The sequence below is a fragment of the Drosophila subobscura genome, chromosome A, assembly GCF_008121235.1.
Source record: "Drosophila subobscura isolate 14011-0131.10 chromosome A, UCBerk_Dsub_1.0, whole genome shotgun sequence".
NCBI classification, from domain to species: Eukaryota; Metazoa; Arthropoda; class Insecta; order Diptera; family Drosophilidae; genus Drosophila; species Drosophila subobscura.
Window position 1 is genome coordinate 16,316,884 of NC_048530.1, and position 24,665 is coordinate 16,341,548.

Here is a 24,665-nt window from a genome sequence, read left to right on the forward strand (position 1 = left end):
CGGTGCACACGCCAAAGAATTCAAAACATATTTCTACTTTTTGGATGAATATATTTTTGTTTGCATAATGTTTGCGTTTCGACACATATAGTAATAAATTACAACTAATTATTAGAAATAATATAATAATAATAATAATTAACACTTAATGAGGGTCCAGCTGTTGGTAATTTCGGACGCGGCCCGATCAAAGAGAAACTTAACAAACAAAAACAGAACAAGTCATCTATGTATAAAAAAAATATGGTATACATATGTATAAACATATATGATGCGTGCGCTGTGATAATCATAGAACCGATCGCGACCGATTTGAGTTGCCTATCACAACAAATTAAATAAAATTATATCAATTTTTTCGCTCTCACGCATACGCATACGCTCTCTCTCTCTCTGTCTCCCACTCTCTTTACATAATATTATTGACTAAATTGTAGATCAACGAATGTCTGTTTCTTCATTATGCCGTCTCTGTCGCACCACCACCACCACCACCGACCAACGATTCCCGACGCTTGCAGAGAGACATTTTCTGGCATTGCACAACACTTATACACATACAAAGAGTGCAGGGTGGTGGATGGGGGGTGCAGCAGTGCTTCCTGCTGGTGCTGGTGCTTGTTGTGGCTTGTTGCATGTTGGTGGTGCACGGAGGCGGCAGCATCATTATCATCATCCGCTTCCCCCCTGTTAGTTGGACTTGGTCAGCTCAGTGCGGTTGGCGGCTACTTCGGCCAGTATGAGTAGATCTGAGGTAGAGGTCACATCGAAAGCTGCCTGCGAGGAGGACGACGACGATGATGACGAGGACGATGACGACGACGAGGCCGAAGAGAGTGGCGGCGACGCAGACGACGACGATGAGGAGGCGGAGGGAGTGGTGGACAGGGTCAGGGACGTCGTATTGTTTGCTGCCTTCGCTGCCACATCCGGGCAGGCGGCGGTCTGGTCGAAGATGTAGCACCCGTTGATGGTCAAAGGCAGAATGGACGCCACCTCCTGCTCAATGGCGCTCACGTCGCGCCGTGTGATGCTCTCCTTGCGTGCCTTGCGCTTCTGACTGCCCACAGCCGCTGCCTGCCGCTGTGCCTCCTTCCGCACAAGATCGATGGTCTCTGCTTTCACTGCTGCACCTGCACCTGCACCTGCGGCTGCTGTTGGTCCTGCTCCAGCGGACACTGTCGCAGCACTGGCGCTGTTCGAGTTGCGCTGCTTCTTGCCCGCCGTAAACTTCTTCTTTTTCTTGGTGCTGCGCTTGCGCTGCAAGTAGGCATCCAGACTGAGCGCCGTCAGTTCTTTGATCTTCTCCTCTAGGTCAAAGCCGGCGATGCCGCCGCCGCCGCTGCTGCTCGACTCGGAGACGCTTCTTGGATGCTGGCTGTTGGCCACCTCCAGGCTCTCCACTTGCGTGTGGGGGCTGCTGACGGCTGCATCTACGCCAGGATCTGCTTGTCCGCCGCTATTCAGGCGGATTTTGCTCTTTTTAGCCACAGCCGCCAGTTGGCCGGAGTTGACCAGCTCCTGGTAGATCTTGCCCTTGCAGGAGCGCGAGGATTTCGCCTTCTTGCAGGGGGATATGCCCGCATCCTCCTCGCTGGAGTTACTCGAGTTGCTGTCCTGTGTCGCAATGGGCCGCTTGGTGCCGCCAGGCATGTGTGTGCTCAGGAACTGGCTCGTTTCGCTCAGCACCTGCTGCAGCGCACACTCCTTCTTCTTCTCCTGCACCTGTGCCTGCAGCAGGGCGCTCAGCTCACCCATTTGTGTCTCATCGGCCAGCTTGAAGAAGTTGCCACGCAGCAACTTGGCGGCGGAGAGGGAGGCGGTCAGCTCATTGCGCTGCTCCCACTGCAGCGGCACTTGCTGCGGGTGCTCCTCGAGCAGTTGGCCATCGCTGGCAGCAGTCGCTGTGGCATTTCCGGGACGTGTGGCCAGTGTGCGCAACGGTGGAGCTGGCAATTTGTACCACTTAAAGTTGGGATTGGCATTGAAAAAGGCATCTTTGTTCTTAGAAGGAGAAATGGAAAGGGTTCCCGTTTAAGTTGAAGTTCTAGAATCTAGATGGAGCAGCTGCCTTCTCCTTACCTGCTGTGCCAAGTCCGTGAAGCAATGTTTCTCCTGTTCGTCGAGTGCTGCCCACCAGTCGCCGAGTATTTTGGTAATGGCTCTGCGGGGGGAATCATTAGCTGCTAGCTGCGGCTGTTGGGATCCAATGAACTCACCGATTCTCCAGGGACTTGTAGCGCTCCTTGACAATGGCCCGATGACGTTTGCAGAAGATGAGAAATGCATTCATCGGACGCCGGGCATGGTGCTCGGGTCTTCTGTCCTCCGTTTCAACTGCTGTTTGCTGCTGCAGCTGCAGTTGCTGCTGCTGTACCAGTTCCTCCTGCTGCGGCACAGTCACCACATCCACATGCTCTTCGGTGTCCTCCAGTTGGATGCGCGTCACCTCCTGCGGCACTCTCATTACTGGCAGTGGCGCTGGCACTGCCATTCTCTGTTGCTCCTCTTCATCATCGTCCTCGTCTTCATCATCATTATCCTCGTCATCGTCCAGCAGATCCTCACCATCGTCCTCGCTGTCGTCCTGCAGCTTGGCATAGTTGTGCACATCCTCGATGAGTCGAAACGCGTGCTCCTGGTCTTCGGTGCGCTGTGGCTGCAAAGGCAACTCACCAGCAGACGAGGCTGATGGCTTGATGGCATTCTTCCCCTGCTGCTGCTGCTGCTGCTGCTGCTGCTCCTTCTCTTTGGTGTTTGCTGAGGTACTACTCGAAACTGCTGCTTGCTGCAGCAAAGATGTGCGCCGTTTGGGCATTGGCAACCAGTTCAGGCCTGCCACGGCCCCACCAGCGCTGTTGCCACCTGTTGCCGCCTCTTCTACTGCTTTTGCCACTGCCCCTGCTATAGTTTCACCTGCCGCTGTTGCTTCTCCTCCTCCAACTCCTCCTCCTCCACCTCCTCCTCTGATGCTTTCTATTATTTTGAGCACCTTCGTGGATAGCGATTCCTTTGGATTGTTGCTGTTCATTTGATGGTCCATTTTGTTGCCAGTAATATGATTATAATTGTTCCTGTTGCTGCTGTTGCTATTGTTGTTGTTATTGTTGTAGGCAAAGTGCAATGTTATTGCAGCACCTCCACCTGACTTTGCCTTCGTCTTCTTCGTATTTGCTGCTGCTGCTGCCTGCTGCTGACCACCGCTTACACTCAATCCGTTGATCATCTTTATCTCATGAATAATTGTTCCGCTTCTTGTTGGAAATTGTAAAACACATTACGCTGTGAAGGAGAAGAGAAGGAGACGGAAAATTTTGGATCAGTTAAATGAATTTCACAAATTCGCACACAGATCGCCGGGGCTGCCAATATGCTTGAAATCAATCGTTGACAGGACTTGGCAGCCCTGTTAAACGGTATTGAGTTGTTTACAATTTTAAGCAGCCAGTTTCATGCGAGAGCGGAGAGAGAGAGTGAGTGAGTGCGAGAGTGATACTAATGTGTGTTTGTGTGTGAGTGCGTGTGTTTGCACATATATTCTAGTGCGTCAACCACTATCAGCTGTGTTTGTGTGATCGCACCCCCCTCCCATTCATTTATTTAAACAAAAATAACGAAAAAACTCACACCAACACCAGTGTTTTTTATTATTATGAAATGTTGTGTTATTTTGCGCCTAAACGGTAGGAAGAGAATGAATGAATATGTGAGAAAATGAACACTTTCCTCTCTTTTTGTGCGATTTTTATACCCCCATACAAACATGAACAAATGTATTGGCATGTGTACGTACGCGAAAGCGATATTTTTTACGCACATATGCATACAATGTATGTACGCTCATGCATATGTAAGATTTGTGTACAGTTGTATGACTCTGTCTGATCGGTCAGCGAATACATAAGCCTGTGTACTTGCATAAACAAATTAAGCGAAAAGAAATTCATACAAAGGGGAAGAAAGCAGACTGTAACTTTTTACAACACTGGTCGTTCTTATTGAAAAGTAACTGAATTCTTTACAAGTTTTTCATGCACCTCTCCTTCACACCAACAGCTGCTAATTTCACACATTTATGTCCACACATGTATGGAAGTGTTACTCTGTTCGATTCAATATGTATTAATATTTTACTTTGTCTACCGTTCACCCACTTTCTTGGATTGGATTGCACAATTATTTCACAACAAAACAACAAAATAAAAACTAAAGAAAACAAAAAAAAAAGAAAAGAAAACAACAAAACTTCACTCTCGCGATGAACACTGGCTACGTGTACAGCTGTGCGATTGCCATGACTGTATAGGTATGAGGGAGCGAGAGTGCGAATGCGCGCAGGTTCATGCGTTTGCATGTGTGTGTGCGGTAGATGCCGTTCGCCTTTTCTCTTTCTCTTTGCATTTTGCTTTGAACTTGATTGCGCTTTGCCTGGTGCTGCTGTTTATTGTTTGTGGGCAACGCACAGGGCTTAAGTGTTTTATTCCCTTTTCCTCCTATTAAAATGTTTGCCAATTTTGAGACTGGGATTTGAGTTTTATAACAACAATTCTGTGACAGTTTGGTAGAGTGTAGAGTGTGTGGTGTGGGAGGATCTGCTGGGCTGCCACTTGAAGCAAAAATTCAACTGCAGCTTTCAGCTGTTAGCTACCGTTGCTTTTGTCACTGTTGCTGCCCCTCTCACACAAATGCATGCACGTACAAACACTCAAAAACACACACACACACGGTCAAGGCCAATCTATTGAGACGGCTGGCGGTGGGGTCGCAGGGTGGTCGAGGCAATGGCATCGCCATAACCTTCAAAAAACCAATTCTCGTTCTCTCAATTCCGTTTCTAGGTTAGGTTTAGATGCAATCAATTTTTGTTTCTTTTGTTTGTCCACTTTTTATTCACTTGTTTTTAATTTTCACAAAAATAAAACAACTAAAATGAGTACCCCCCCGTACACACTCGCAGACTCGCGAGCCACAAGCTTGCACACAGCCATACGCTCGCACACGAACACACACACACATAGGTAAAGAAACAGCTGATGACGTTTGTTATTTTGTGCGCGTCGACTATTTTGCAAAGAAAATTTGTTGTGGATGAAATGGCAGAATGGCGGAATTTTATTTATCCAATTCCTAAATGAAAACTAATGAACCTGACCGGGCCATTAATAAAGCCCCGCCTGAAATGGTCTCAACTAAAGTATTTACTTGAATCGAAGAAATCGAATCGCACTCACAGTCACAGTGCTCGGTCGCTCTGCTCTTATTTAATTAAATTTCAATGTTGATGATGTCAAATGAGAATGAAAACTGACTGTGTTTTTGTGTTTTGTGTACGGGCAGAGCAACGGCAACGGCAACGACAACGACAACGACAACACAACGATAGCGATAGCGACGGCGACAGCGGACTACGACGACGATGGCGATGTGTCGAGACGAAGTCGCGTCGCTGCTGCTTGCTGCTGCTGCTGCTCTGTGAGGTTCAATTGCGCGCAGCAGCAGAGTCGACACGGACACGGACACTTTTTTCTATCTTTTTCCCTTTCTGCATGTGCTTGCTTGTGTGTGTCTCCTGGTCGTTCCGTTCCCCACATTTACATGTGCACAACATAACGGCTGAACGCAGCAGAGAGAGCGCCAACACTTGCGATCTCTCTTGCACTTGGGCATGGAGGTCAGACTCAGCTGTTTTCAGTCCACTCTTGTTGTTTGTCGTCTCCTTCTCTGCTGTTTCCGTTGGTCAGGGGGCAGGGGGAGGGGAGACAAAGCCAGTGCAGCTGATTGCTGACAGCGGAAGAGGAGCAGGGTGCGATAGAGAAAGAGTGGAGGGAGGCTGCTGCAGTCACAGTTACACGTACAGTCAATCGCACACTCCCTCTCTCACATCATCTCCAACTGCAACAAGTTGGCACTTCTCCAGATGATCGGACAAGTTGCAGTATTCCTCGATCGCCTCTCCCCCCTTGAGCTAATACCATTTCTGGAGCTTCGGTTGTCCGGTGTTTATTGCATAATCATTTAACAGTTTTGCTCGGATTTGGTTTATTTGCAATTTGCATTTTTACTTTTAGCAAAGTAGAACCAGCAGCAGCAAAACAGAAGCAACAACAATGTTATTGTTTTTCAAGGTCACATACACACAAACAAACAAACACACACACACATAGAGATGAACGACACCGTCAGCGCCCTCACCCGCGCACTTCCTCCCCCATCATTCAACCCACACCTAACGGACGACGTCCATCAGGTTTGGAGGTTCGGTTCGGTTCGGTTTGGTACGATTCTGTTGTTCCGTTCATTCTCTCTATCTTTCTCATAAACAACAACATTTTTGCCGGGAGCGAGACACAAGCGAGCTAAGAACTTGCTATCTCACACACAACACACACATAGAAACCGAACCCCCATCTGCATTCGAACACAGATTTTTGTATGGCAGTATGTGTGCATCTGTATGTTCAAGTTGTGTGTTTGGGGGAGGCAGGAGGATACCGTTATGCACTACATCTAGCTCTGTCTCTCTCTCTCTCTCTCTCTCTCTGAGTGCGCAAGTGTGCGTCAGTCAGTGTGTCTCTGTGCCACATTTCAGGGTCAGGGAAATTCGATTTTTTTGTGCCTTGCCTTGCCTTGCTCTTCCTCATCCTCTTTTGGTTTTCATTGAGAGGGAGGGTGCCACATAGGCAATGGAAAGCAAACAAGCGAACAAACGCAACGATTTGCCCGAGAACCACAACGAAGCTGCTAATACACTTTTGACTTTTCGACCTGAAGCTGGTAAATCTCCTTCTCCAAGGGGAAGCTTGCGATTTGGACTAGTTGTAATTAAAAGAGAAAGTTCAACATAAAAATGTAAACATATTTCTAGGGCAGAACACATTATTTGTAAGCTTGATCCTGGGTATGGAAATTCTCCCAATGGGGCGGAAACGAATGAACGAGGAATGTCTCTACTAGCACAAATTCTAACCAACAATTGTTGTTATCTATGTACATAGATTCAATGTTAAGTTCATTAGCATTATAAAATATGGGCGTGCATGCGGTCACGCCCATTTCCCCATTTGCGGTTTGTAATCCGTTATTTCTATTTCTATATTCAGGCGATAATGAACGGTTATCTTTCACCATAGCAAGCACTGGTAGCGGAGGGTGGGGAGTTGAAGCTGCGATAGGCAAGCGAAAGAGAGTAAAAAAGAGTGTGGCGCACTTACCTCACATACACAAACACGAACCGGTAAATATCCTTCCTCTCGCAGTCTCTCATCTTCTTTCGCTGCTCTCCTTTCTCTCACTGTCTCTCATCTCCTCTCGCTGCTGTTAATCCTACATGTGGGTGTGGGCTGCTCGTTGTGTGTGGGCGTCTGCTGCTGACGCACAATGCTGCCAAATGCAGCTCCTCTTCCTTTGCCTGTTACATACGAATGTGTGGGTGGGTGGTTGGATGCCAATTGCAGATCCTAGCGCTTCAGCACATTGATGAATGTCTCGTGGGGCACACGAATGTTCGCAAAGAGACGCATTTTCTTTTTACCCTCTGACTGCTGTCGCAACAGCTTCATGCGGCGCGTCACATCGCCGCCGTAGAGCTTGGCAGTGACATCCTTGCGGTAGGCTTTGATGGTCTCGCGCGCGAGCACCTTGCTGCCGACACACGCCTGAATCGCTATCTGCACCATCTGCTTGGGTATGAGATCCTTGAGCTTGTGCACCATATGCCGGGCCACGCCGGTGGCCTTGGAGCTGTGCACAATGCGGCACAGCTCGTCGACGGGCCGCCCATTCAGGTGAATGTCGAGACGCACCAGATGGGTGAGATGGTAGCCGTTGTCCTCGTAGCTGAAGCTGGCGTACCCGGAGCTGATCGACTTGAGGCGATCGTGGAAGTCCAGTATGATTTCGCTCAGCGGCAGAACGTACTTCATCAGAATACGCGCCTCATCAATGTTCACCGAACTCTGCTGCAGTCCGCGTCTCTCCACACACAGGCCGATAATTTGGCCAACGTACTCGGTGGGCGTGATGATGGTGCCCATGACCAGGGGCTCGTAGTACTCCCGGATGCTGCTGGGGTCGGGGAAGAGCGCCGCATTCGATATGTCCATGGTGTCCGTGCCCTGCTGACGGATCATTTTGGGGTTGCCCAACACTAGACGGTACGTAACCGACGGTGCCGTTATAATGGGCTCCGCGCCATGCTCCTGCTCTAGCCGCTGGCAGAAGACCTCCATGTGCAGCAGGCCGAGAAAGCCCAGCCGCCAGCCCTGCCCCAATGCCGGACTCGAGTCCACCTTCACGGTGACCGCTGAGTCATTTAGCACCATCTTCTCAATGGCACTGCGCAGGGCCACGTGCTTGGACTGATCCACGGGGAAGACGCCGGCGAAGACAAGTGGCTGCTGGGGCTGGTAGCTGCCGGCGGCGCTGGCCGACTGGTTCTTCAGGTGGATGGTGTCCCCAATGATGGACTCCTTGCTGTTGCGCATATTGCAGGCGATGAGCCCCACCTGGCCGGCGGACAGGCTAGCCACACTGCACTCGACCGGACGCAGCACCGAGATGCTCTTCACGGGATAACTCTTCTTGGTGGCCAACGACTGAATGTCCTGGCCCTGCTCCAGCTGCCCGTTGAGCACATAGATGAGGTTGAGTGCTCCGCGGTACTTGTCGAACCAGCTGTCAAAGATCAGGGCACGAAACGCACTTTTCCGATCCACTGTGGGCGCAGGTATCAGCTCGATAACTCGCTCCAGCACCTGGGCAACGCCCGTGCCCAGTTTGGCGGACACCTTGAGCACCTCGGCGGGATCGATGCCGAATAACAGCTGCAGGTCGTGGCACACCTGCTCGGGATTGGCATGCTTGATGTCGATCTTGTTGAGCACCGGCACCACAGTCAAATTCCGCTGCTTGGCCAGATGATAGTTTGCCACGGTCTGGGCCTGGACACCGTGGCATGCGTCAACCAGCAGGATGACTCCATCGCAGGCTGCCAGCGAGCGGGAAACCTACATGGGAAGGATTGAAATGATTACCGATTCAGACAAATATCCTGCCTGGGTGCCTGCTAACCCACCTCATTGGAGAAGTCCACGTGGCCGGGCGTGTCTATCAGATTCAGAAGGTACAGCTCGTCCTTGTATTTGTAGTAGATGGAGGCCGTTTGAGCCTTCACTGTGATGCCGCGCTCCCGCTCCACTTGGAGGCTGTCCAGCACCTGATGCTGGCCGGCATTCTTTGAAATGGCCCCCGTCAGCTCCAGCAAGCGATCGGCCAGGGTGCTCTTGCCGTGATCCACATGGGCAATAATGCTGAAATTGCGTATACGCTCCACCGGAATTTTGGCAAAGTCCCTCAAGAGCGCATCCTGAGACAGCTCCGATACCGAGCCCGAACCCGAGTCAGACTCTGATGCCGCCGTCGCGTCCTTGACCCGATTTGTTGTGGATAGGCCCTTGCGCCAGCTGCAGGCTGCTTGCCATGGCCAAAGTACGGTGCCCTTGCACCGACTGGCTGGATGGGAATGGACAATGCCCACCGCTTGGATAAGGGACCAGCGGATTGAAAGAGTCTTGTGCATTTTTTCTCTACATTCACATTTTTCTTCGCCCGGCAATTGTTACCGCACAACATGTGCGCAGTGCAGTGTGACCAGTGTGAGGGCGGACTTATCCATCAAATATACCGCAATATACTCAATTACGACGTAAAAATAGCTCGAAAAATAATTTATATACCAGCCTGCAGGGCGGCCAAATCTGTGAAAGCTTAAAATTATTAATCTAACGTTATTTTTTGAAACCAAAAAGCTTTAGCAGCAAGCTAATGCCATAATATTGAGACAAGAGATAGTAAGCAGAGCAGATCTAAGGTTTAACAAGAGGAAATAACTGTGCAGGCAACAGGCATTAGAGTAAGTCTTAGCGGTAAATTGTGAGTAAGTTTCCTTCCACAATGAAGTGGCCAAAACGTGTCGGAATTTATGTCGAATAAGGCCCTACTTAATGGATATAAAAGATAAGCATTTTGAAAAAAGAAACCCCTTTGGAATGCTCACAAAAAACTGCTGCCAAAGGTACACTTTTGATGGTTTTTTTTTATTTTGTAAGATGTTCCGTTTAGTGTGGAACGCACCTTGTAGAGAATATAAGTGTAGTCATAGCGAATAGTTCTTTTGTTGGGTAAAATAGTTCACATATAATTATAAAAATAAGAGATTTCACATTTTGGTTTTCACTTTCGAGAGTGCACGTGACCCACGTGCCACCCCGACTCGTGCTTCGAATTCGCGCTCGCAACTATGGTTCGGTGTCCATTGTCCATGTCAGCTAGGAGGGGGATCAATCACTTTAAAGAGCTTCAAGTACTTTAACGATCACGTTTTGAGCAGTCAAATTGTGCATAGGATGCAGGCGACAGGGTGCTGAACAGGGTGCCATAGCTCGAACACCAAAACGAGGGACGACCAACAGCTGTAACCTAAATAAAAAACGCTTAATACGGAAGATCAGAGCGGCTATAAAGACGATACAAAATGTGTGTCGAGTAACATACAATAAAATTGGATGATGAGTGGCCAGGGGGCCAGGGGGCGAGGGGGTTGGGTATACTATAACTTAATCTAAATGCAAATACAGTGTGCAATAATCCATGGTTAATATCGACAAAGTCATGTCTAAATACATAGTAGGAATACAGTTAATTCATGTTCGACTTTTAGGAGTGTTTCTTTGTGTGTGTGTGTGTGATATGAAGAGAACTTTTGCGGCCATTTTGTGTACGCGTTTTGATGAGCATTTTTGTGGGTAAACAATTACATCGCTTGCTCGCCTGTGGTTTTGTGTGTGTGTTTATATAACTATGTACTATATATTGATATTCATTGTACATACAAATATGTAATGTATATGATGAATGCAAAAAATTAATACAAAATACTTTTAGCGCCATTCGTTTTACAGTTGAGAATATATAGTCAAGCGCGAGCGCAACTTAATTAAATCTGCGTACAAAATATATATATATATATGTTTTTGTTTTTGTTGTTGTTGTTGTGTATAAACTAAACGATTGCACATTGGCGTGCAATTCGCTGCTTGATTTTTAAGATGTAGGTGTGTAAGTGTAGGTGTTGGAAAACGCTTCAATGCTGCGCTTGCATGCGTGCCTGCATTTGTGCAAGCATTTCCGTCATGCGTGCCAGCTCCGCCTCCTTCTCCTGCAGTATGCGATCCTTTTCCGAGAGCGCATTATTGGCCTGTGCCTGAGCATTCACATTGTTGTCACGCTCCTGCTTGATGCCATTCTCCTTGACCTTAATGCCTTTGGCCAGGCGATCGGAGCGATAATTCTCATAGTGCACCTCCTGCGTTACCTCCTGCAGGTCCTGCATGTGGGTGCTGGCAGAAAGAACACACAGAAAATAATGTCAAGAGCAGCAACAACTAAAACTCAACTGAAACTCACATCAGCATTGTGCGCAGCTTTATGAAATCACAGTGATCGGGATTCTCGACCTCGACCACACCCCAGGGATAGAGACGGCCGCGCACCTTTTTGCCCTTGACCTCGAGTAGTGTATTGGCGCCGCAGACGGCAAAAGGCACAGCTTCCTTCAGTTGCTTCACTTGCTCCTTGTAGTCTTCATCCTCATCGGAATCACAGTCTGGCAGTGGATAAATCTTGATGCCATGGCCCTCAATCTCCTGCATAATGCGGCACTTGAGCCGCAATATCTCCTTTTTGGTGAGGCAATCGGCTTTGGCAATAACGGGCACAATGTTCACCTTGGAGTGAAGCTTCTTCATGAACTCCACATCCAATGGCTTCAGGCTACAAAGAGCAGCTTTAGGAATGCCCACAGGGGAGTGCGCAGTGTATGCTTACCCGTGCCCAAAGGGCGATATAAAGTAGAAGCAACAGTGTATGCGATTGTCCACAATGTTGCGACGATTGAGGCCGCTTTCGTCGCGCAGGAAGCGCTCGTACTGCTCATCGATGTACTCGAGTATGGCACTGAAGCTGTTGGAATTGTCAATGGCGTCACCAAAGCCGGGTGTGTCGACAACAGTGAGTCGCAGCTTGACACCGCGCTCCTCAATTTCCACCGTCGATGCCTCCAGCTTGACTGTTTGCTTTTGTTTCTCTGCAAGGGAGACAGAAAGAGAGAGAGTCATCAGAGAACAAAGACATACTGGGCTGGAGCATAACGCCTACCTATGGCATCGGGTATGATGCGTTCCGGGTATAGATCCGTCAGAAATAAACTGTTGACCAGCGTGGACTTGCCCAAACCGGACTCACCCACCACCATCAGCGTGAACTCGAAGCCCTTTTTCACCGACTTGCGATGCACTTGATTGGGCAGATTGGCAAAGCCCACATAGCCGGGCGTCTCGATGCTGGAAAACTGCAACAAACCAACAAACAAATAACACCAAAAGATGAGTCTTCAGACATTGTTGAAATTTGCGCATAGAAAGCGCTGATGGCGTCGCTTTTTAATTGTTTTAAATGCTTGTCACGCACGACAACGAAACTACGAAAATTTCTCTTGCTTCAATCGACATATTTATGTACATATGTGCATATGTATGTATGTATGTTGGGCAAAGAAGCAACGAAATGCTAGCGTTACCGACGGCCATTGCCAGTTCTCCTCTCTGAATGTGGGTCAGAGGCGGGACATTCGGCGAGATCTGCAAGCGCAAACAAAGAAAGAATGCCGATAGCGACGCGGACGCCGACACCGACGCCGGCATGTGTTGTGTGTGAATCACTTGACTTGCACTGCGCAAACGAGCGGACGCAGGGCGAACAGAACGAAGGAGGAAGCAGCGGCATCGGCATCGGGATGCATTTTTGGACAACACCCACACACTGCATCTGCATGGAAATGCTTTAAATGGATTGCTTTTCTGCAGCGATCACTTCACAGGCTAATCAAAATTGTATATCAAATTATCGAGGCTACTCACGCCCTTTGTATCAGCCATTTTAACAACAACAAAAAAAAAAACACGAAACGAACGAACACAATGCAAAATGGTAATTGGAGCGCCAGCAGTGTGACCGCGGACTTATCGATAGGCTATGCCGTCTGACCCTCAGAAATATACCAAAATAATGTATATTAAATATACCGATGGGCGTTTTGGCTGTATAATTTATAATGTTCGATATTTGAAATTTTGTTTTCTCAACTGAAGTTTTACGAATTTATAGTGAGTGAGTGTTTTTTTTTTACAAAGATTGCACATAGGGGCAAAGAATGGGCTCTTTTCTAACGCATCCTCTAACTATCGAGTCTCTAGTCTTCTGGCAAGGGCTGTAAAAACGTCGAAAACACCAACCGATAGTATCGATGCTTAAGTAAACGTTTTTTTAAATTGGAAAACATGAAACGGCCAATAATTGATTGCAATGCGTCTACGTGAAGTAATTCATTGGGCCGTCATATTATCAGCCTGTTTTGTAGAATATCTATACCTAAAAACGCTCTGCCATTTGTCCATTAAAACAACTAAAAGCCATTGCCATTCCATCCACCAGGCCGTGGCCCACAAAAAGTATATGGAAAATTGTATACAAAATGTTAATTACTTTGAAGCAGTCCCGTGTTATGTTTGATCAGATGGGATATGTATCCTATATCCATCTATACATATATATATATATATTTCTTTCCTTTGGGTTTTGGTATTTTTTGTTGTTGTTGTTGTATGTGTGTGTGGTACGTAATACGTTTACAAAACATCGACTAGAGCGGAGACGAATGGAAATCAAGAACATACATAAGTACACATCGAGAGAACATCGAAAGGAATCATCATCATCATCATCATTAATCGTTCGTTATCTTTAACCAGTGCTCCAGGCATAATCCCCCCACCCATCCGTTTATGCGTTGATTCATTCATTATTTTCATGCGTGCCATCCTTAGGTGATCAGGCGCGGTGCATGCAGCCCGTGTACATTTTCGATTGGTGGACAGTGCGTGGCTCCAGGCGGTCCCCAGTCGTGCAGGCCCCGCGAGTTGGCCAGCCGATGCGTGAGACGATGAGCGATGCTAAAGCCGCCGCTGCCCTCCAGCTGGGTTAGCACAATAATCACTTGCCTGCCAGGGGAAAAACAAATGTTTAAAGGGGAAAAGTGAATACAAAAGCTGAAGCTCTACCTTTGTAGCGGCGGCACCGAGTCCACGGTCTTGAGCTCGCCTCGTGTGGACACCACATTGTAGCTCTCCTGGCAGTCGCACTTGACATGAATCCACTTGTTCTCGTGCCGATTCTCAACCATCACAACCAGACCCGCCCAGCCCTGCGAACAAATCATTCTCAACATTTGCAGTTGCGGAAAAAGGTGGAGAAAACTTGCCTTGGTGAGGTAATAGGCGGTCATACCCTCGCGTCCCTCGTGCCGTTGGCCCTTGGTCAGCGTCAGACTGATGATGGCATCGGCCAGGAGATGCGGCGAGGGTATTATCTGCTCCACAAGCAGACGCTTTGAGCTGTGGATGGCGAGGATGCACTGCGGATACTGATGCGGATCCTCGATGCCAGTGTGCCAGTGATTGAAGGCGAGGCAAACCAGCAAGTAGATGTCACGCTCCAGCATCTTGTGGCAGCCCACAAAGCCGCGCACCTGCAAAGGATTCGGTTCAGAGTGGAGGAGGAGATGGGGTCAAAGAGGAGCACTCACCTGCCGCTTGCTGTGCTCCACGAGACGCCCGATTTCGGGTGCCGCCGGCGAGCGGGTGCGGAATATCACAACACAGAGATCCAATTGGGAGCGCTGTGACTTCTCGGAATTGCGCTGACCCTCCTGGAAGAGCGTAAATTCCGCCTCGGTGGGCTCCAGCACGGTGAGCAGCACACAGGAGATGGAGCACAGGGGCTGCAGTGTGCCCTGCAGGCGCACCTCATTCCAGCCGGAGCGCACCTTGCAGATATCGATGCAGTCGAAATAGTTGAGCACGTCCTCGAAGGAGATCCAGAAGACGCCCTCGGAGGCGCCGTGCGGCATCAGGGCGTCCCGCAGGTCGTCCGTCCACAGCGAGGAGTCATCCGACCAGTCGCCACGCCACGAATAGTGGCCCCAGGGATTGCGCAGCTTCAGCAGCCGATGCCCCTGTATATCCTTCACGTCCAGCACGGAGTAGGCGTGCCGGGGACGCAGTCCCTTGTGCTGATACTCCTCCTCGTCGACCTTCATGTTGCCGCCGCCGCAGCTGGCGCCCATGAGGAACCGCACGCAGCGCGAGCTCAAAAGTTGCGCCCAAATCAGATCCTTATCGAGCTCATCCTCGCTGGGCATGGGCAGGGAGCTGGCCTGCAGCGGTATGCTCTCACAGGGAGCGCCCGTCAGCGTGGCCAAGCCCTCGATGGCACGGCCGGAGACGAGTGCCTCGTAGCAGCCATGAATCTTGGCCACCGCCTTCTCGATCAGCGGCACCCAGAGCTGCTTCCGCTTCGCCTGCGAGTAGACCAAGTGGCCGCGCTTGTCGCACGGCAGCAGATCATCCACCAGCACCGTGGTCCACTTGCCATCCTTGCAGAGGCGCACCTGGTAGGCGCCCTGTGCGCATATCTCCTTCGTCACGAGCACCTCCTTCACCAGATCCTCCCGCTCCGCCAGCACGGCCAATGCGCTGAGCAGCCAGCAGTTGCCCAGCACACCCTGGCAGATGTCCGACGGCAGGGGAGTGCGAAACACAGCCCACGGTGGATACGCCCCACCGTCGCAGTTGATTTCGTGGGGGCGACGCCACTGCACCACGGGATTGCCCTCGGTGGCGCTGCTCGCCGGGTTGTAGTAGAGACTCTTGGGCGCTGGCGGAAAGGAGTCGTCCACGAAGAGCTCATTGTTGTCGCGGCAATACTGAATGATATTCTGCCACTTGGTCAGCGCCTCGGTCTCCTCCAGCTGGCGCAGGTTCTCCATCAGCTTGCTCTCCTGCCTGATGTCGGTGAGGGCCACGCGTATGGACTTCCTGGACAGAGCATCCCCGATGACAGCGTTCACCAGGCCGCGCGGACTCGAGCAGATGTCGCAGACCACGGAGGCGGCGCAGTTCTCGTACGTGCAGGCCGGACACTGCCACTTCTTGGCGCCAGCAGCTGCTGGCGTTCCCTGCTGCTGTATGTTGTAGGCCGAAGTGCCGGCCGCCAGCCCGGCAATGGAAATGTTACGTGGGACAATGGAGCCGCCGGTGCTGTGTCTTTTTGGTATGGCACCCGAGGAGCTTCTCACTGGCTGCATCTGCGATTGCGATTGCTGCTGCTGCTGCTGTGGCATGGGCGATGGACTGCGCGAGCCACGATGCACCACAGCTGCGGGCAGCTGCAGCATAGGCATGGGCATGGCCATGGGCATGGACAGTGGCATCGGCATGGGCATAGACATGACTGTGGGCGTCTTCGCCTCATTGCCAGCGCTGCCCGCTGGTAGATGCTGCCCAGCAGCAGTGGCTGCGGCTGCGGCAGCGGCTGCGTCTTGCTCCTCATACGACTGGCCGTCGGGACGCTCGCGCACCGTCTCGACCGGCAGCAGGCGTATCGACTTGCAGGCACTGCACATGCCGTAATGCAGCGAGTTCTTCAGCGTGCAATGGCTGCAGGTCCAGAACTCGCCCTTGCGCAGCGTCATGTCTTCGATGGAGGAGATGCTCTTCAGCTTGGAGCCGCCACACACAATGCAGGCCATGGCCGTCGAGTAGTTGACCAGCGTGCACTTTTTGCAGGTCCACGGTTCATCGCGATGCGTGGGTGTCTCTGCAAGACAATTTATTAACACAAATTCGGGAGAGTTCTGCGCCGTTTACGCACCTGCCTGCTGCTGCTGCTGTTGCTGCTGCTGCTCCAGCTTGGCCTCGCACATCTCGCAGGACTGCAGCCAGAGACGATTGTAGGCGTAGGAACATTTGATGCATGTCCACATCTTGCTGCGACTGCTGTGGGCAGCCAACACCAGCAGCGGCTTATTGTCGTTGCGTTGCCCGACAGTCGCTGCTGAGCTTGAGCTTGAGGCGGCGTTGGGACGCGGTTCATGCGTGCTGCAAGCACACACAGGCAGAAAGGCAATTAAACAAACAGCACAAGTGGCCACAATAATAATAAGAAATTAAATCAAATAAACTGGGAAGTAGAAGCTGCGAAATGAGCAACTGAAAACCGCAACAAAAAGGTGAACCAACAATCAACAACGAAAAAAGATAAAGCCAAAGCGACAGTGGGCACCCGCGCAAGTGGACAAACTTTGGCTTAACATTTGTGCTACGTCCAAGGGGCAAGTGCTCACTGTGTGGCCGGTCTGTGACTCAGCGTCGCAGCAAAAAGCAAAACATAATCAGCGGAAAACCAAAACAGAAACTGATAAGCGCACAGGAGCACAGTGGGGTCCATTCTCTGTGCCCTGGCCGGGGGTTTACAATTACATTTTCGATTCTGTCGCCTTGCGTGGTCCCTTCCAGACCTTGGCGTAAATGGAATGCTCTTCGACATGCAGCTCCGGCTGTGTGCTGCTCGATTCTGTTTCGCTGGCCTCGCCGCTGCCATCGGTGCTGGCGCCCAGGCAACCAAATCCTGTCACAGCTTCGCTGCCACTGCCGTTGTCCGCTGCTGCTGCCGCCTCAACGCTGTTGAGGCCATTGTTGTTGGCCAGCGCTTCCTGCTGCTGCTGCTGCTGCTGTTTCTTTTTGAGCTTGTGCTGCTTGTTCACCTGTGCGTAGATGGGCATTGCCGGCAGCGGCTGCTCAGCCGCAGCCACAGCCACAGGTGAGCTAATCTCGGGCACAGCCACGGCGGTTGCTGCTATCTGTGCTGCCTGTGCCGCGCTTGCCCTCAGCTGCTGCTGGGCCAAGGCCACGCAATCGTTCTCGTATAGCTGCTGTTGCTCCTTGTTGTTGTTTTTGTTGCTATTGCTGCTGTTGTTGTTGTTGTTATTGTGTTGCTGCTGCTGCTGCTGCTGCTGCTGCTGAGTGCGCTTTCCACTGGCCACATTGCTGCTGGTTGTCGGCTCTGACCACTCATTGACCGCTATGAAGACTCCGTTCCTCGGTATGGTGAACTGTGTTGGATTCATACTCACTGCTGCTGGCTCACGCTGCGCATTCGCTTGCTGTTGCTTCGTCGTCGGCTGCTGCTGCTGCTGCTGCTGCAGGAGGAGTTGCTGTCGCAGCGGCTTGGCTATCGACTTGGGCACCTCCTTGGCCGCCGATCGCGACAGCGTTGTGATCGTAAAATTATATTTCTTTTTGGCGCAACTTTCGCGCACAACTTTATTTTGGTTCTTGTTATTGTTGTTCTGCTTGCGGCGACAGAATGTGTCATTGGCAATGGCAAAACGGGAATTGCTGCAGCTGGCCAACGGAGGAGCACCTAGGAAGAACGGGAACGAGCGCAAGAGAGACAGAGATTAGAGTTGCCACTGGGGTGGGGAGGAGCGTTGCCACTCTGCTACTCACCTGCGGCCACTAGCTGCGGCTTGGATTGCGGCAAATTGAAGATATCCTTGCTCTGATTGTTCACATAGCAAATGTGACAGCTGCGACCCGAGGAGCTCTTGTCAATGGCCGTGCTCAGGCTTTGGGTGCGACGAAATAGTGAGAATCTACCGCTGCGACCACTGCCCTTGAGCTGTCGTTTTTGGGAATGTTGTTGTTGTTGTTGTTGCTGCTGTTGCTGTTGCTGTTGCTCCTCCTGGTGCTGGTGCTGATGCTGGTGATGATTATTCGGTTCCGATCTGTCCACCAGCAAATCCCCCTTGCTGCCCAACACACTGCCAGCAGCAGCCAGCTCTTGGCCAGCAATTGCGTCCTTGTAGATGGGCGCCAGATAGCTGACCGTGTCACAGATCAAGCAGTGCCAGGTCACCGAATTGTTGTCCGTCTCGCAGGCGTGGCAGATCCAGCGTCGGTTCAACGCCGGATTCGAGAAGTGGCGATACAGCTCGATGGAGCTCTTGATGTACTTTCGCGTATCCTCGCAATCCACGCAATTGGCGGGCAGGTTCTGGCTATTCCGCTGCGGTCGCTTCAGACAGCCGCGCAGCAGCGACTTGTAGACATGTTTGTTGTATTCATTTCTGGAAGCACACGGAGGGGGTAAAAGGGAGAACGGTGTGGGTTAGGGGTTGCACGCGTCAAAGGTTATTTCAATGACCGCATGGAAATCCAACTTGCGACTCGCGACTCTCGACTCGCGGACCACCACCCCTTCCTCTTTTCTTTTGGTGTTCCTTCTGTTCCTTTCTCTGCGCTTTTTGCCCACTCACTTCACTTGACGCTTAATTTTCAGCACAAATTTGGTTGTTGTTGTTGTTTGTGGGCCAGGGGAGACGATGGAACGAAGAGTAATATTCAATTAAAAACCAAATCAATAAAATTGTAAACAATGTTTCTTGGTTCCAAATCGATTTTCCCCAATTTCGTCTCTGTTCCTCCTTTTTGTTGTTGCTGTTGCTGCTGCTGCTGCTCCTCCTCCTTCTCTATGTATACAGGCACACGCACACAAACACACACACGCTGCACGCACGCGAAACGCACACACACACACACACACACACTAACGCAACGCACACAAATACACATGGAAGACAGGCTGTTTGTTTTTGTGTGATGACTTTTTTAGGCCCACCGCAGCTCTTTTGCTTTGCTTTTGCCTACCTACTGCGTGCTTACCTGGTTACCGTTTTGCTCCTATCCAGCGACTCTCCATCAGCTGGCAACGCTTCTGCCGGATGCGGGGGTGCTCGCTGTCGATGTATCCAAGTGCTGGGCTGTCGCTGTGTAGTTGTTGTTGCTGTCGCTGTGACCGTCTGGTGCGACGACAATGTTGCGGTAGGACTGGGAAACACCTTGCGCACAGTACCGCAATTGTAGCATTTGAGAGATTCAGTTGGATTGATCGTATTGCACTTGGTGCACGACCACTGCAGCACCGATGAGATGGTGCCCATGACTGACACTGAATGGCTGGGTAAAAGGGACAGAGGCCGGGGCAGGGGGCCAACAGCGTAGCTGCTGTTGAACTGCTTGGAGTTGGGGCTGGCTGCCCTGCCACTAGCTTGAACTGGAGCTTTCGCTCTGCCTATGGCCTATGGCTGCTGCGTCTGAAGCTACCGTTATCAGCGCCCGTTGTTGTTCGAGTTGTGCTGTTGTGTGGCGGGGTGGGGGGCGGACAGAGCCTCACAGCGAGCACCAGTAGACCCAGGCAATGGCAATTGCTTTCGACAGTTTCACGCCGCGCGCTCCTTTCACACTTTTAACTGTTGCAGCACAACACATATTTAGCAGATTGTATGGGCAGACCTTGTTGTAGATACAAACTTCGGACAGCAACAATAAGAACGGCCCACCTGATTAACTTATCGATAACAACTGAGATGAGAACAACTTGTGCAGGGCTGCCATACCGTTGTATCAATTAAATTAGGGCTGTCGAGTGCACTAAAGTAACTGAATTAAACGATTAGTTGGTTCGCCCTAATGAGATTACCATATCGCAAACAGATGCAAGATCAGATCAAATAAATGTACAATAAAGTTGAACTTACAATTAAAAAAGTTAACATTTCATAGCCTCATTGCAGTTTTCTATCGATTTCTGGTCTGCTAACACCAGGGCTGCGTCTTTGCGACAGGAGACAGGATGAGGAAGAACTCGCCCAGACTGTAAAAAGTCTCGTTCGTATATGTCCCTGTTATTTTCCCTAATATAGCTGATTTCAAAAAATAGAAAGGTATATTTCTGGTATATATCTGAGAGCCAAACGGTAAAGTATATCGATACTCCGCGGTCACACTGATGTAAATAAATTCATCGTGACTCGATTCCCGCGTGCAACCAGAACGTGTTTTGCATTCATTCTATTTCTAGTGTTCGTTCGGCAAACTCTTTTTTTGAGTTCAAAATTTTCAGTAACTTTTTTATAATATTCAACACAAAACTGAAGAACACACAGAACTGAAATCTGGTCAATGCGGACTCACCTCTGCGACCAACCAATTTCGCTGTAGCGAAATCTGCATCCAAAAAGAACGTGTTTTGGATTTTTAGCAACATTTTGGGAGAGAATATAGAATAACCAGGGAATGCAGCGACAGAAACCCAAGAGGTCGGGTAAACCTGGACCGCGCCCCAAGACGAACAATGGAAAACCAGGCGCCGCCAGCAACAAGCAGCATCATCGACCCAGGCCGGAGTACAACAAGTCAAAACTGGCGGCCAATGAATTAGAGATCCGTGCACTCCAGGACCAATACAAAGAGATCGATGCACAGGCCATCAAGAAGTTCGCACAGTTCCCACTCTCGCAAAAGACGCAGAAGGCCTTGGCCGAGGCCAAATACGTTAACCCAACGCCAGTGCAGCTGGAAAGCATCGGCCCAGCACTGCTGGGCAAAGATGTGCTGGGCGCTGCTGTCACCGGCAGTGGCAAGACATTGGCATTCCTCATACCCGTAAGTGGCTGATAAACACAAAAAGAAAATACAATTGATGAAGATTTTCTATTTAGGTCTTGGAGCATCTGTTCATCAACAAATGGTCGCGCACGGATGGAGTGGGCGCTATAATCATCTCACCCACTCGCGAGCTGGCCTACCAGATCTTCGAGACCCTTAAGAAGATTGGCAAGCATCACGACTTCTCGGCCGGCCTCATAATTGGTGGCAAGAATCTAAAGTTTGAGCGAACGCGAATGGATCAGTGCAACATTTTGATTTGCACGCCCGGCCGTCTGCTGCAGCACATGGACGAGAATCCGTTGTTCAACACTAGCTCCATGGAGATTCTCGTACTGGACGAGGCGGATCGTTGCCTGGACATGGGCTTCCAGAAGACGCTGAATTCCATAATCGAAAACTTTCCGCCCCAACGGCAGACGCTGCTCTTCTCGGCCACGCAGACAAACACTGTTCAGGACTTGGCGAGACTCAATCTAGTGGATCCCGTCTACGTGGGCTATGGTGGCCAGACAGCAGCAGCATCCGCAGCCACAACGGAGGGTGGTGGTCAGACGACTGCTGTACTGGCTGTGCCGGAGCTGCTGCAGCAGAGCTATGTGGTGCTCAATCTGGAGGACAAAATCACCATGCTATGGTCGTTCATCAAGAACCATTTGAAGCAGAAGATCATCGTGTTCGTATCCAGCTGCAAGCAGGCAAAGTATCTCTATGAGATCTTCTGTAAACTAAGGCCGGGGTGTCCGCTGCTTGCCCTCTACGGAACCCTGCACCAGGATCGCCGCATTGCCATCTACGAGGACTTCCTGCGCAAGAGTCACGTGGTCATGTTCTCGACGGATGTGGCCTCGCGCGGCCTTGACTTTCCCGCAGTGAACTGGGTTGTCCAGCTGGACTGCCCCGAGGATGTTTCCCAGTACATCCATCGAGCGGGTCGCAGCGCCCGCAACAAAACCCGCGGCGAGTGCCTTCTGGTCCTGACGCCCAGCGAAGAGGAGTACATGATCGGGGCGCTGAAGGAGCAGCTCAACCTGAACATCCACTGCGTGCAGATCGACCCGAAGAAGCTCTTCTCACCGCGCGTCAAGATCGAGGCGTTCCTGGCGCAGTTCCCCGAGCTGCGTGCCACCGCTCAGCGTGCCTTCCTCTCGTACATCAAGTCCGTCTTTCTCATGCGTAACAAGCGTCTGTTCAATGTGCTCAGCCTGGACCTGGACGCCTACGCACAGTCGCTGGGCCTGGCGGTAACGCCGCGTGTTCCCTTCCTCGCGAAGTTCCTTTGGCGTCAGAAACAGCAACAGCTGGGACAGGGACAGGAGGAGGGTCCAGCTGGCACCAGACAGAACACCTTTGGTGCGGATGCCAGCAGTAATGGCGATGATGGCACCGACGATGACGATGATGATCTGATCAAGGTCAAGCGCAGGGATCACGATGTGGAGGGTGGAGCCCTGGAGTTACAGATGGACGACACCAAAGATGAGTGCGAGTCGGAGGAGCTGCTGGTGGTGCCGAAGCGCGAAAAGCTCGTTACCAAAGCGTCGCTGGCCAAAAAGGCGCTCAAGAAGAACTTGCAGGTGAACTCCAAGCTCAAGTTCAACGAAGAGGGCGAAACTGTGGCCGATGATCGCAGCCAGATGAAGGCGCTCAGCACCCGGCAGCAGCGCCAGCAAAAGGACAAGAACAAGGACGACGATGGTGGCATTAACTTGATGCTATCCAAGACACTGCTCTCCGAGGAGGATCAATATGATAAGCTGCGCTTCCGCGAGCTGGTCAAGAAGCGGCACAAGTTGCAGCGCGAGAAGCTGCGCAAGAAGACGGAGGCTGCCCAAGAGGAGAGCGAAGAGGAAGAGGCGAACAACGATCGGGAGTCGGCAGACGATGCCAATAGTGACAGTGAGGGCTCTGTGGACCTATCCTGGCTGCCCGATCCCGATAAAGTTTACAAAACGCAGTCCAGTGCGGATCATCAATCGGAGGCTAGGCCAGCGCCCAGTCTAAGCTCTGATGATGATGACCAAGACGATGCTTTGGGCTCCGATGACGAGCCCGCCCACAAAAAGTCCAAAATAACGAAAAAGATGACGCTGATGGACACGGAGGCGATTGTGGCCAATCTTTTGGGTAGTTAAGTGGTTATTGGGGGTTCTTCGACTGTTTCAATAAATTAATGCAAAATTACTGTTATTTTAATAGCCTCTAACATCCAATCTTTTCTTGATGTTTGAATCATTGGAACGCTCAGCAGAACGTCAGCCGGCAAGCAAGATTTGGTCGAGCCAAGAAATCAACCAATGCCAAGACACCAACCATTTTTTAGGTTGCTCACATATGAGAGCGTGGAGATCTAAAAATTGAATGCGCTTGCATTGTCTTTGCTTGTGTGTCCTCTAGCTAATCCTCTGACACGACCTTTGGACCTTGAATCTCTACCAAAGTTTCAAAGTGTGAGCTTTGGATACCCACAGAACTGCAAAGTACAGGAAATGGAGTAAAATTTGACTTGGGAACACTTTCAGTTCTGAGAGAGAGATTGCATTTCGCACAGAGAAATGTCTATGAGAAACATTCCTAGCAACAATTAACATAGGATGACTTCTAATAGATCAAAAGATATGTCTCTTAGGTATCCATTCCAAGTCTTTGATATTCCCCTTTAATTAATAAAAAAAAAAACGTACACCGACTGCTTCACAAATATTTGGAAAATGCCCACAAGTTTATTCTTATTTCGTTTTCGTTTGATTTCATTTTATGATTTATCTTTCTTTCTGTTTTTTGTTTGTTTTTCTATCTCCTCTCATGCTCTTGTGGATGTTTCACCTCTGCAAAGGGCCCAGAATCAGTGGTAGCACAGGCATATATGTATGTATGTGTATGGATATAGTGGATATGTGTGCTACCAGACTCATCGATGGGACTACCCCAATGTGTGGTGTTTTGGAGATGTGGCCCGGGAGCAGAGTTGTGTTCATGTGTGTGGGTGGGTGATCGACGCGTCGCGTCGCGGACACGCATGGGAAAGGGGGAGGGAATGGTGGGAATCGGGCAAAGGAGAGGGCGTAGGATTGTGTTTTGTTTTGCTTAGCATGGGCGTGGCATAAAATTTGCTTTTAAAAATATCATTACACATCACGTCAATTACAATTATTTTTTTGTTCATTTTTTACGTTTTTTTTTTGTTTTTGTTTGTTTTAGTTT

The 24,665-nt window shown here is 50.3% G+C and overlaps 5 protein-coding genes across 8 annotated transcripts; 1 reads left to right on the plus strand and 4 right to left on the minus strand.

Annotated features, from left to right (window-relative positions):
* Nucleotides 1–34: 34 nt before the first annotated feature.
* Nucleotides 35–7,402, minus strand: LOC117898414 (uncharacterized protein DDB_G0284459). 3 transcript variants are annotated; one of them, XM_034807911.1, is made up of 4 exons: nucleotides 7,212–7,402; nucleotides 2,220–3,282; nucleotides 2,083–2,164; nucleotides 35–2,004 (listed from the first exon to the last, which is right to left on the minus strand). In XM_034807911.1, the coding sequence occupies exons 2-4, from the start codon at nucleotides 3,224–3,226 to the stop codon at nucleotides 691–693; spliced, it is 2,403 nt and encodes an 800-aa protein (XP_034663802.1). In that variant the 5' UTR covers nucleotides 3,227–3,282; nucleotides 7,212–7,402; the 3' UTR covers nucleotides 35–690. The 3 variants fall into 3 exon arrangements, with proteins under 3 accessions (XP_034663802.1, XP_034663887.1, XP_034663716.1); XM_034807996.1 differs by lacking the exon at nucleotides 7,212–7,402 and adding an exon at nucleotides 5,232–5,349; XM_034807825.1 differs by lacking the exon at nucleotides 7,212–7,402 and adding an exon at nucleotides 5,203–5,318.
* Nucleotides 7,284–9,647, minus strand: LOC117898808 (translation factor waclaw, mitochondrial). The gene is made up of 2 exons (XM_034808501.1): nucleotides 9,074–9,647; nucleotides 7,284–9,005 (listed from the first exon to the last, which is right to left on the minus strand). The coding sequence occupies exons 1-2, from the start codon at nucleotides 9,575–9,577 to the stop codon at nucleotides 7,458–7,460; spliced, it is 2,052 nt and encodes a 683-aa protein (XP_034664392.1). The 5' UTR covers nucleotides 9,578–9,647; the 3' UTR covers nucleotides 7,284–7,457.
* Nucleotides 9,648–10,097: 450 nt separating this feature from the next.
* LOC117899059 (septin-1) lies at nucleotides 10,098–13,075 on the minus strand. Its single transcript, XM_034808864.1, has 5 exons — nucleotides 12,975–13,075; nucleotides 12,214–12,406; nucleotides 11,884–12,142; nucleotides 11,464–11,829; nucleotides 10,098–11,396 (listed from the first exon to the last, which is right to left on the minus strand). The coding sequence occupies exons 1-5, from the start codon at nucleotides 12,990–12,992 to the stop codon at nucleotides 11,141–11,143; spliced, it is 1,092 nt and encodes a 363-aa protein (XP_034664755.1). The 5' UTR covers nucleotides 12,993–13,075; the 3' UTR covers nucleotides 10,098–11,140.
* Nucleotides 13,076–13,684: 609 nt separating this feature from the next.
* LOC117898219 (calpain-D) lies at nucleotides 13,685–20,362 on the minus strand. The gene is given in 7 exon segments (XM_034807493.1): nucleotides 13,685–14,114; nucleotides 14,175–14,317; nucleotides 14,375–14,641; nucleotides 14,699–17,051; nucleotides 17,433–18,375; nucleotides 18,462–19,081; nucleotides 19,677–20,362. Coding segments are annotated over 7 exon segments (4,782 nt in total). The 5' UTR covers nucleotides 19,955–20,362; the 3' UTR covers nucleotides 13,685–13,936.
* A 464-nt stretch (nucleotides 20,363–20,826) lies between these two features.
* On the plus strand, nucleotides 20,827–23,667 carry LOC117898302 (probable ATP-dependent RNA helicase DDX10). 2 transcript variants are annotated; one of them, XM_034807701.1, is made up of 3 exons: nucleotides 20,827–20,859; nucleotides 21,046–21,458; nucleotides 21,515–23,667. In XM_034807701.1, the coding sequence occupies exons 2-3, from the start codon at nucleotides 21,090–21,092 to the stop codon at nucleotides 23,594–23,596; spliced, it is 2,451 nt and encodes an 816-aa protein (XP_034663592.1). In that variant the 5' UTR covers nucleotides 20,827–20,859; nucleotides 21,046–21,089; the 3' UTR covers nucleotides 23,597–23,667. The 2 variants fall into 2 exon arrangements, with proteins under 2 accessions (XP_034663592.1, XP_034663508.1); XM_034807617.1 differs by lacking the exon at nucleotides 20,827–20,859 and having other exon boundaries at nucleotides 20,956–21,458.
* Nucleotides 23,668–24,665: the final 998 nt, after the last annotated feature.

Excerpts from the sequence above, each read along its gene's own strand:
- LOC117898414 (XM_034807911.1), bottom strand. The coding sequence starts at position 3,226 with ATGATCAACGGATTGAGTGTAAGCGGTGGTCAGCAGCAGGCAGCAGCA. Across the intron at positions 2,165-2,219 it reads TACAAGTCCCTGGAGAATCG|AGCCATTACCAAAATACTCG; the intron begins GTGAGTTCATTG and ends TTCCCCCCGCAG. Across the intron at positions 2,005-2,082 it reads TCACGGACTTGGCACAGCAG|AACAAAGATGCCTTTTTCAA; the intron begins GTAAGGAGAAGG and ends TCTCCTTCTAAG.
- LOC117898808 (XM_034808501.1), bottom strand. The coding sequence starts at position 9,577 with ATGCACAAGACTCTTTCAATCCGCTGGTCCCTTATCCAAGCGGTGGGC. Across the intron at positions 9,006-9,073 it reads ACGTGGACTTCTCCAATGAG|GTTTCCCGCTCGCTGGCAGC; the intron begins GTGGGTTAGCAG and ends CTTCCCATGTAG.
- LOC117899059 (XM_034808864.1), bottom strand. Across the intron at positions 11,830-11,883 it reads ATATCGCCCTTTGGGCACGG|CCTGAAGCCATTGGATGTGG; the intron begins GTAAGCATACAC and ends TGCTCTTTGTAG. Across the intron at positions 11,397-11,463 it reads AAGCTGCGCACAATGCTGAT|CACCCACATGCAGGACCTGC; the intron begins GTGAGTTTCAGT and ends TCTTTCTGCCAG.
- LOC117898302 (XM_034807701.1), top strand. The coding sequence starts at position 21,090 with ATGCAGCGACAGAAACCCAAGAGGTCGGGTAAACCTGGACCGCGCCCC. Across the intron at positions 21,459-21,514 it reads CATTGGCATTCCTCATACCC|GTCTTGGAGCATCTGTTCAT; the intron begins GTAAGTGGCTGA and ends TTTTCTATTTAG.